Source organism: Musca autumnalis, unplaced genomic scaffold (assembly GCF_047663935.1).
Source record: "Musca autumnalis isolate F117 unplaced genomic scaffold, ASM4766393v1 scaffold_5, whole genome shotgun sequence".
Taxonomy (NCBI): Eukaryota; Metazoa; Arthropoda; class Insecta; order Diptera; family Muscidae; genus Musca; species Musca autumnalis.
Window position 1 is genome coordinate 83,570,062 of NW_027412088.1, and position 10,836 is coordinate 83,580,897.

Here is a 10,836-nt window from a genome sequence, read left to right on the forward strand (position 1 = left end):
TGTATACGAGGATTTATGCCGGATTCAAAACAAATCCACTCAATACGAGGATTTATTTTTGTATGGGAAATCTGGTAGATTATCCTGATAATGCGCTAAATCCGGCTAATTAGGTCATATCTAAATGGCCTATAAAATGACACAACTAATTTAGTTAATTTTATTCAAAAAACAAGAAGAAGCATGCTCTTGTTCGTCACATTTTTCCTTCTCTTTCTTAATTAACTAGATCGATTCTTGATAAGTATATATCATTAGGGTGGGGAGAGACGTTCCTTTTACCATTACAGAAGGCAAAAATATTAGGGCGCCCGTTCCTTCACGATCTCGCTGAGCCCAACAAACTAGGTGTGGGAAATATTCTGAGGTGTGAAGCCGTAAGCGCTCTGAATTTACGTCAATCCGTTCTCCTGGGATTCTTGTAAGAACTCTGCTTGACTCCAATAATATAGATTTGGAGGAGTATCATTCTGTGATCCGAGAAGGAACATTTTTATACCCTTAGCATTTATGCTAACGAGGGTATATGAGGAAAAGTCAAAATTTTTTAGTTTCCATGAAGCCAAGGTTTGCACTATTATAATACGCGAACTATTGTAGTTTACCAGTAACTATGACTATTGCTGGATTATTTTAGATGTTTTTGTACAAAGCTCAAAATTTTAGCAAAAAAATTTAATTTACGTGGTAGTTACGACCGCGTAAAGGAAAAAACATAGGTAAAAACACGTTGAAGCTAAACAGGTTTTTTACATTGCTATTCGATTTCTGATTAAACCATTCAAATGACGGACATCTGTCCAAAGTAAAAGTAGGAGAATACAAAATGAAGATTACACTTCTAATGTCTCACTTTCCAAAATTTCCACTGCATCCACCTTTTATGGATGCTGACATTTTGAAGCCGGATTTCAGGTGTTTTTTGTATTTTTTATGTAACTGGGACGCGCATTCGGATATTTCGAAAAACCAATTATAGGATTAAAGAACTCGCGATTTCGCATAATCTGATATGTATATTGAGTATGTAGCCCACACAGCAGCAGAGTAATCTACTGCCAAAGGCCAAAATTTAGTGTGATATTTTTTCAAAAAAACCTATTTTTTGGGTACAGTATTTACAATATCGTTTTGAGTGTGCTGGTACCCCGCGATATTTTAGTTTTTCGACGATCCGGATCATATGAATCACAGATCATAAAAATCCATCTACTAGAACGGCGGAAATGGCTACTGCAAAAATTGAAAAATTTGCGAAAAATGTTTTTCAAAATATCGCTGACTAATTCGCGTTTTATGTGAATCGTTTCCATTTCAATGAAGAAAGTGAATCATCACTCGCGTTTGTGCGAAAACAGCGGTTTGAAAAATTTAGTGGCGTGGGAGCTGTATCCGATTTATCCAAAAAATACTGTGTGATGCTACATCCACGGTTCTTGATGGATTTTATTGAAATATGTTTAGATCGATGTATTTTTTCACGGTTGATAGTGAAATCGGATGCGCATAAAAAGTGTATGCACTTTGTGCAAAATATAAGCGTAATACAGTTTGTTGCACACTAAACTGCAGACGATGCTACATCTTAGCGGCCAAAGTAAATCCTGGCAAATGTGTACAAATTAAAAGAGAAGAATTCGTTGTATTGGTAAACCGCATGCGCATCAAGTGATTTTGAGGATTTCGCGATTTACACGCATTTCAAAATGAACATTACCCGATACAATTTTATTTCAAGATTATACCCCATTTAAGGGAACCCAACATTTATTTGAAAGATATCCATATCTTCTGCTAGATGTTAGCGTGTTTTCGAGAAGTGATTAGAATAAAAAATGTCATTTATTGCGTGAAATTTAACTAAAAAAGAAGAAAAACTCCGACCTATTTTTCTTACATTTTGTTCAACTAACTCACAAAATAAATTTTAATAAATATTTTCTCTTACAAAAATTTTATAAATTTCCTCAATATATTTTTTTGTTTTCGCTATAATATGAAAACCACTAAACGGATTTGTATAGTTTTGGTTTCATTTGAATCTTCGCGATGTATAGATTACGTACATATTTTTTATATATTTTTCAGAGGCATAAGCAGGTTGAATTTTATTAAAGCAAGTTGCAAACTACCAATTGTTTGGAATTCTTTCCTAATTTCCGCGAAAATGCACAACTTTTTCACTAAAGTTATGGGACCTCAGTAAACATATAGTATGTAGGGAGACCCTAATTTAGAGAGTTTCTCAATATAATGATTAGAGTCTTTTAAAGATTTTTTTCTTTTTATCAGAATTGAAACCGACATAACTTTTGCGCGCAACAACCAAAATTAGTATCACGAACAGATTTAAGAATGGCATTTTTTCCCAATCTATGTACCAAAAATCTTTCATGTAGCTTAAAAAAAAAATTTTAATTTTTTTTTTATGGAAAACTAAAAAATTTTGTCTTTTCTTCATATACACTTTCATACGGGCAAAATGTGCCTCATCGAAATAATGGTTTTAGATCCCAAGTATGTTTGGACGAAATGTGTTTCAGACAATTTGGAGTCGATTGAGCAATGTCCGTCCGTCTGTCTGTCTGCCTGTCTGGCTGGCTGGAGCGCACGATAACTTTCGAACGGATCAACCGATTCGGTCAAAAATTTGGTCTTAGTAATATTTTTTCCAAACATAGTTTAAGTTCGAAGATAAGCCATATCGGTGCACTCCTTCAGGTACCACCCCCACAAAATTTCAAAAATGTTCCGAAAAATTTTTCGTACGGTAACTTTTGAAGGGTGTGGTCGAATTGGTCCATACTTTACACATCCTAATATATCTACCAGATATAGATCAGGTTCAAATATGGACTATATTTGTCCACTTCATCCAGTACCTCCCAAGCAAAATTTCGGATAAGTTCAGTTTAAGACCTGCTATCGAATCACTTTGATTTTTGTTGAAGCAACTTGCATTCGCTGCCTCAATTACGATGGTAATAGTTTTTTCAGGGGCAAATCCACACTTCTTAAGCAAACAGCCCGAAGGGTGTAAAAACCCCCTATGGCACCATATGTAGTGGCTGGAGATCTACTTCCATAATGGTCAATGTCAATCCATTCCTTTAAGTATTTCCTCCGCAAAACTCTTGCTCTTTAATCCTAATCAACATTTTTGTCGTTTCATACGCCCAACATTTTTTGGGAAAAAATTGTTTCAATATACACAGGCTGAGGGTATATCTCTGTCGGCCAAACCGACTGATACTTTTTTACTTGTTCAGATACCCCCAACTATTTATCGTAGAGTGGTAAATTTTGGTGTAGGCGATATCAATTGGAAGTGGTGAGTGGATTGCCAGGTTTGTGCACCCAGCTAGTCTAACAGTTCATGCATGATATTGGACAATATAATGGACCCGGTCGTATCATAGTGATTGCGTCATCCTGGGCATTTGGCATAATCATTATTATAGGAGAAGACTCCACTTCCTTACCCTCCCGTTTAAGGCCTTTAACGCTTTTCTTACTGATAAGTATATAAAAACACTTTCCGGTATTTTTATAATTTATTTTATCTTTTAAAAATGTTGTAGAAAGCTTTACTTCAAGCGTATTGTCATTTCAGCAAATTTAAGTGATGTTTGATTGCCCCTAAAAGCATGCCATTGTACAATTTGGCCAAGTTCATTGTCTGGTACTCTTCCTTTTTTGTACGGACCATTGAGATTGCTGCAAAGTAGAAAGAAAAAAATTGGGTTGGATTTAATAGTAAATATTTGCCTATAAGGATGGAATTCTGATTACGGAAGAAGCGAGAACAAGGTTTTTTGAACAGTTACAGAAATAATGGCAGTTCGTAACTAATGTGGACGGCGGATTAGTAAAATATATACATACATACATATGTTCCCACAACATCCCCGGGATTTCACTTACCACTTATAACACGCTGTATGCCACCATGCCCCACGATAAAGTACAGCACAATTTTCACTTGGATGCAAATCATTGTCAAGATCTTTGGTTGTAAACTTCTGACCTAAATTATAGGTGAAATCATCACCAGCTGTTCCACTGTATTTACCCAAACTGTGAAGTTTATATCTTTCTCGTTCAGCTCCCACCACAAAATTGTCATATTTGGCATAACGACGTTCATCGTCCCAATCCTCAAGAACAATCAGCAGCTCACAGGGACCGCTATTTGTAATCTTGTGTATCACATCAAGTCCGAGGAAAAATTCTCCTGACTTATTTCCAAATCCATGTTTAAATTCTTGCCAACTTCGATCAAAATCCACTGAACCATCTTGACGTCGTAGTATAACAATTTCCGGATCTTTAATTAAATCTTCAAGTTTTTGTAGTTTTTGTATTGCAATGCTTTGCTGTTGTTTTTGTTGTTGTTCCAATTTTATTTGCCGCTCTTCAAGAATTTCCAGTTTTGCAAAAAATTCCATTTGGCTGGTCATCAAGTGTTTAAAATTTTCATTCAGCTCATTTAGGCTGTGGCTGAGGTTTGAATTTTCGCCAAGGCACTGATGAGGTGTTTCTGTACTGGGTACTGCTTTGGGGGTAAACTTTTCGTGAAAATTCAAAAAAATAACGTATTTATTTACATATATTTTTATAATTTTTTATTTTTACCTCTCCCATTGTGATATTGAAAAATATGCCCAAAATTGAAACCAATTTGAAATAGTATTTAAAATGAATTATTTTGTATGATAATCTCATGTTGAACCGGATGACTAGACTGAGAATATATTTTTGATAGCAAAAATGGGAATGTTGTGTTTTTATAATAAAAAACCATATATATGTATAACATTAGAGTGTCCCAAAGTCCCATTCATGGCTAAGTGATATCGGTAGGACTTAAAGGCTACTACATTTTGCTTGCTATCTTACTGACCAATTAATTACGGGAACACCCGTGGTGAAAATAAGCTATATATTTTATTGAATTTTGGAGGGGGTGGGGTAGCTCCTCCATGTCCTATTTTTTAAAAGCGCAATTTCAGCACGCCGGCCAAATCTACTGAACCGATTTTCCTGAAATTTTAGAGACTGTACAGGGAGGACCCTTGGTGGAAATAGGCTATATATTTTGTTGAATTTCGGAGGGGCCGGGGCATCTCCCCTAGGCCCTATTTTTTAAAAATGCTATTTTCTCAAAACTTACTGACGTATCGGTTAGAAAATTAATTTGCGAGGAACGGTGGTTAAATCTCGGGCCCTAGGTACCCATTTAGGGCCTAAAGACCCGACCACGCCCACTTTTTTAAATATGTTATATATCCAAAACTACTAAAACGATTTACTTGACTATTTCAGAGTGTATAGGGATGCCTCTGGTGAAAATAGGCTATATATTTTGTTGAATTTCGGAGGGGACGGGGTACATCCCTAGGCCCTATTTTTTAAAAACGCTATTTTTGAAAAACTTAAGAATGTATCGGTTAGAAAATTAATTAGTTCTATTTGAGCCCATTTTCTTAAAAATTTCAGAGAATGTACCGGGATGACCCCTGGTGAAAATAGGCTACTTATTTTGGCGGTTACCACCCCTAGGCCATATTTCTTAAAAAATCTATGTTTGCAAAACTTACGAACGTATCGGTTAGACAATGAATTTGCCTAGGTACTTATTTAGGGCCTAAAGATTCAGCCATGCCTTTTTATACACTCCACCATAATATGGAGGGTATAATTAAATTTGTCATTCCGTTTGTAACACATCGAAATATTCATCGGAGACCCTATAAAGTATATATATTCTTGATCAGGGTAAAATTCTATGTCGATATAACTCTGTCCGTCTGTTGAAGTCAAGATATAGCACGCAATTTTTAAGATAGAGCTTTGTAATTTGGTATAGAAGTTTCTATTACTCCTAGAATGTTTGGTATTGTAAATGGGCTACATCGGTCTACGTTATGATATAGCCCCCATAAAAGGGACCGCCAGATTTTTGGTATTTTGAAGGTTTTAGCTTATTATCTTCGTTGGGGGGTATACAACTTTCCCCCAGAAATTTGTCGGTTTAGCCCCCATAGAACGGTACCTCACGATTTTCGGTATTTTGAAGGTTGGAAGGCTGAAATTTGGCATTTGGTCTTCATTTAGGGTATTAAATGTTCCATATGAAATTTGTCGGAATAGTTCCACGCCTTAGTATAGCCCCCATAGAACGGTACCTCACGATTTTCGGTATTTTGAAGGTTATGACCACAATAATCCACCGAAATTGCTGAAATTTCGTATTTATTTGGGGTATTAAACGTTCCATATGAAATTCATCGGTATAGCCTCCATAGAACGTACCTCCCGATTTTCGGTGTTTTGAAGGTTGTGACCTCAATATTCCTCAGAAATGGCTGACGTTTGGTATTTAGTCTTCGTTGATGCTATAAAACTTTCCCCCAGAATCTTGTCGGTAAACGCCTCGTCGGTCAGTAAAGCTCCCATAGAACGGTACCTCCTATTACCGGTATTTTGTAGATTGTTGCCACAATAATCCACCGAAATATCTGAAATTTGGTACGTGGTCTTCATTTGGGGTACTGAACGTTCCATATGAAATTTGTCTGTCCACGCCTTAGTATAGCACCATAGAACGCTACCTCCCGATTTACGGTATTTTGTAGATTGTTGCCACAATAATCCACCGAAATAGCTGAAATTTGGTCTTCATTTGACGTATTAGACGTTCCATATGAAATTTGTCGGTATAGGCCCACACCTTCAAATAACCCCCATAGAACGTACCTCCCGATTTTCGGTGTTTTGAAGGTTGTGGCCTCAAAAATGACTGAAATTTGGTATTTAGTCTTCGTTGGCTGTATAAAACTTTCTCTCAGAAATTTGTCGGTATAGGTCCACGCCTTCATATGACACCCATAGAACGGTACCTCCCGATTTTCGGTATTTTGATGGTTGTGGCCACAGCAACCCACCGAAATTGCTGAAATTTGGTATTTAGTCTTTGTTGGAGGTAAGAGCCTTTCTGACTGCAATTCGTCGTTATAGGTCCACGTTTCCATATAGCCCCCATAGAACGGTACCTCCCGATTTTCGTAGTTCTGAAGTTTGTGACGTCAATATTCCACCGAAAGACTGACATTTGTTATTTACTCTTCGATGTGGTTATAAAATATTCCAGAAGAGAATTATCAGTATAGGTCCCCGGGTTCCTATATCCCCCCTAAAAGCGTACCTCTTGATTTTTCGTATTTTGATGGTTTTACCGAAATATGGTATTTAGTCTTGTTTGAGTCTAAAAACTTTCGGACTGGAATTTGTAGGTATAGATCGACATTTTGATACAGCCCCCATGGAACGGTACCACCGAAATTCGGTATTTTGAAGGTTAGCCACATTGTTTTACCGAACTTGCTGAAATTTGGTATTTACCCCCTGTTTTTGTAAAAAATATTCATTTTACACGAATTGACAAATTTTGCAGATTGATTTTCTTGCCTTAGCGCAAATGTAGAATGCTGGTTTTTAAATGAGCAATTTTTACCTACATGTATGTAAAACGCGTCTACGAAGAATTAGGTCTATATGTCGTCTAGGGGCTGAGCTATGGATGCCTAAATTATTACGAATATAGATGAACGAACAAAAATTGGTTACAAAAACTGAGGGTTAGTCTTCTTAATAAACGAAAGGAAACTAATTGTTTCATTTTACTTCAGTACAACTCGTGGTGGAGGGTATAACAAGCTCAACTTGGCCGAACTTATCGCCGTTCTTACTTGCTTAAATATGTTTAATCTCCAAAACTTCTGGACCGATTTTCATGTTTTTATTCAGATGATGTACAGGGATGTCCCCTGGCGAAAATAATCTATATATTTGATTGAATTTCGGAGGAACGGGGTTTGAAAATTAATTCAATAGACAATGGTGGTTATATTTCTGACCGAGGCACTCATTTGTGACCTTAAAACCCAACCACGCGCACTTTTTTAAATATGTTATATCTCCAAAACTTCTGAACTGATTTCTATGTTCCCTTCAGATGATGTAGAGGGATGGACTTTGACACAGTCGGCCCTTAAGTTGCCACTGGATATTCATTTGAATGAAGGGCACACATGCAACATTTAATAGAAGCTTTAGATCGATTCCTGTTTCAATTCAGGTTTAGATTTAGATTTGCTTTTATTGGGACACCCTAATCTACATATATGTTTGTATTGATTTGCTGGCATGATAATGTGTGAATTGAAGAACTCCAAATGAAAATTATAGTTAAACAATGATTATATTGGAAACTAAATACAGGCGAACTTTGATATGTTACATCTGATCAGAACTTTTTTCTGATATCCATTTCATATTGAAGAAGAAATATTCCTTATAAAATACGATTATTCCCTTGCTTTTTATTCTGCAATATTTTTTAGTTATTTCATTGATCAACTAAACTTTTCATTCCACCCTCCTTTTACCCAGGGGGATTTTTGTTGGCAAATTGTCTTCTTTATTTTTGCGAAATGATTGATAAGAATTTTTTGTTTGTATATAAGTGAATTAATAATCGAACAAGATTTCATTTCAGCAGAATTATTTCAAATCTCGGCAGCGGATTTTGAATTGGGAACAACAAAGCAAGAAATAAAACAAAGACAATGCTAACAAGTAAAAAAGCATTAAGTTCGGCCGGGCCGAACTTTTCATACCCTCCACCATAAAATATTCATTCCTGTCCCCAACTTTAAGTGAGTACGTTAAAATGTCAGATAATGTACATAAAATGCTTCATTCGGGAGGACTTTTTTATGGTGCCTATAACTAACTGTTGACAATTTTTGGTGGGCTAGAAATTGGGAGGTACTGTTATATAGGGGTTATAATAAAACATGGGTCTATGTTGAGAGTTTTTGATGGGAGCCTTTAATGTCAAATAACTCCTAATTCGGTTAAAAAATTTAGCTAGAATCCTCAATATATCGAAAATCGGTACATAACGTGGGAACTTCAAATGTCATAAACAGGTAGTTCGGAGGTATCTGGGCTATACGAAAATATGAACTTAAATGAACAATTTTTGTTGCAGAATTTTTGTTGACTTTTAAATTTCAAATTACAGAAAGTTCGTCCAAAAATAAAGCTAAGGTACGGAAAATCGGGAGGTTTGTTATGGGGCTATACAAAAACATGGACCTACGTTCGGTTAAACATTTTAAGTAAAATCCTCAAAGTACCGAAAATCGGGAAGTATCGTTATATTGGGGCTATGTTGAAAATTGTTGATGCAGATGCGTGGTGACCACTACAACCTTCAAATGTCAAATTACAGTTAGTTCTGTTAAAAATTGTAGCTAAAATGGCCAAATTACTGAAAATTGGGAGGTACCGTTACATGGGAGCTATATCCGAACATGGACCTATGTTGACAATTTTTGATGGAGAGGTGTTGTTACCACTAAGAACTTCAAATGTCAAATTACTGCTAGTTCGGTTTAATATTTTAGCTAAAATCTTGACAGTTTTTGGTGGAGAGGTGTGGTGACCACTAAGAATTTCAAATGTCAAATGTTCAAATTACAGATAATTCGTTTAAAACTTGTTGGTAAAATTCTCAAAATACCTGAAATCGGGCGGTAACGTTATATTTGGGCTATTCCAAAACATGGACCTATGTCCACTAGTTATATAAGTTTATTGACATTTAAGAACCCTAAGTGTCAATTGATAGCTAAATCGGTCTGAAAATGTAGATAAAAACGTAAAAATGTCGTAATGATGGCTATACCAACACGTGGACCTAGGTCCACAACTTTTGTTATATAAATTTAGTTACACTTAAGAACCCTAAATGTCAAATTATAGCTATATCGGTCTGAAAATGTAGCTAAAAACGTCAAAATACCGTAAATCGGGGGGTACCGTTATATGGGGGCTATACCAAAACGTGGACCTATGTCCACAAGTTTTGTCACATAAGTTTATTGACACTTAAGAACAATAAATGTCAAATTATAGCTAAATCGGTCTGAAAATGTAGCTACAAACGTCAAAATACCGCAAATCGGGGGGTACCGTTATATGGGGGCTATACCAAAACTTGGACCTATGTCCACAACTTTTGTTATATAAGTTTATTGACATTTAAGAACCCTAAATGTCAAATTATAGCTACATCGGTCTGAAAATGTAGCTAAAAACGTCAAAATACCGCAAATCGGGGGGTACCGTTATATGGGGCTATACCAAAACGTGGACATATGTCCACAACTTTTATTATATAAGTTTATTAACACTTAAGAACCATAAATGTCAAATTATAGCTACATCGGTCTGATAATGTAGCTAAAAACGTCAAAATACCGTATATCGGGGGGTACCGTTATATGGGAGCTATACCAAACCGTGGACTTATGTCCACAACTTTTGTCATATATGTTTATTGATACTTAAGAACCCTAAATGTCAAATTATAGCTAAATCGGTCTAAAAATGTTGCTAAAAACGTCAAAATACCGCAACTCGGGGGGTACCGTTATATGGGGGATATACCAAAACGTGGACCTATGTCCAAAAGTTTTGTTATATAAGTTTATTGACACTTAAGAACCCTAAATGTCAAATTATAGCTACATCGGTCTGAAAATGTAGCTAAAAACGTCAAAATACCGCAAATCGGGGAGTACCGTTATATGGGGGCTATACCAAAACGTGGACCTATGTCCACAACTTCTAATATATAAGTTTATTAACACTTAAGAACCCTAAATGTCAAATTATAGCTACATCGGTCTGATAATGTAGCTAAAAACGTCAAAATACCGTATATCTGGGGGTACCGTTATATGGGGGCTATACCAAAACGTG

At 36.0% G+C, this 10,836-nt stretch overlaps 1 protein-coding gene across 1 annotated transcript; it reads right to left on the reverse strand.

Moving 5' to 3' along the window:
* Positions 1 to 3,542: 3,542 nt before the first annotated feature.
* LOC141406213 (ryncolin-1-like) lies at positions 3,543 to 4,744 on the reverse strand. Its single transcript, XM_073991411.1, has 3 exons — positions 4,636 to 4,744; positions 3,925 to 4,568; positions 3,543 to 3,717 (listed from the first exon to the last, which is right to left on the reverse strand). The coding sequence occupies exons 1-3, from the start codon at positions 4,723 to 4,725 to the stop codon at positions 3,588 to 3,590; spliced, it is 864 nt and encodes a 287-aa protein (XP_073847512.1). The 5' UTR covers positions 4,726 to 4,744; the 3' UTR covers positions 3,543 to 3,587.
* Between the last annotated feature and the right edge of the window lie 6,092 nt (positions 4,745 to 10,836).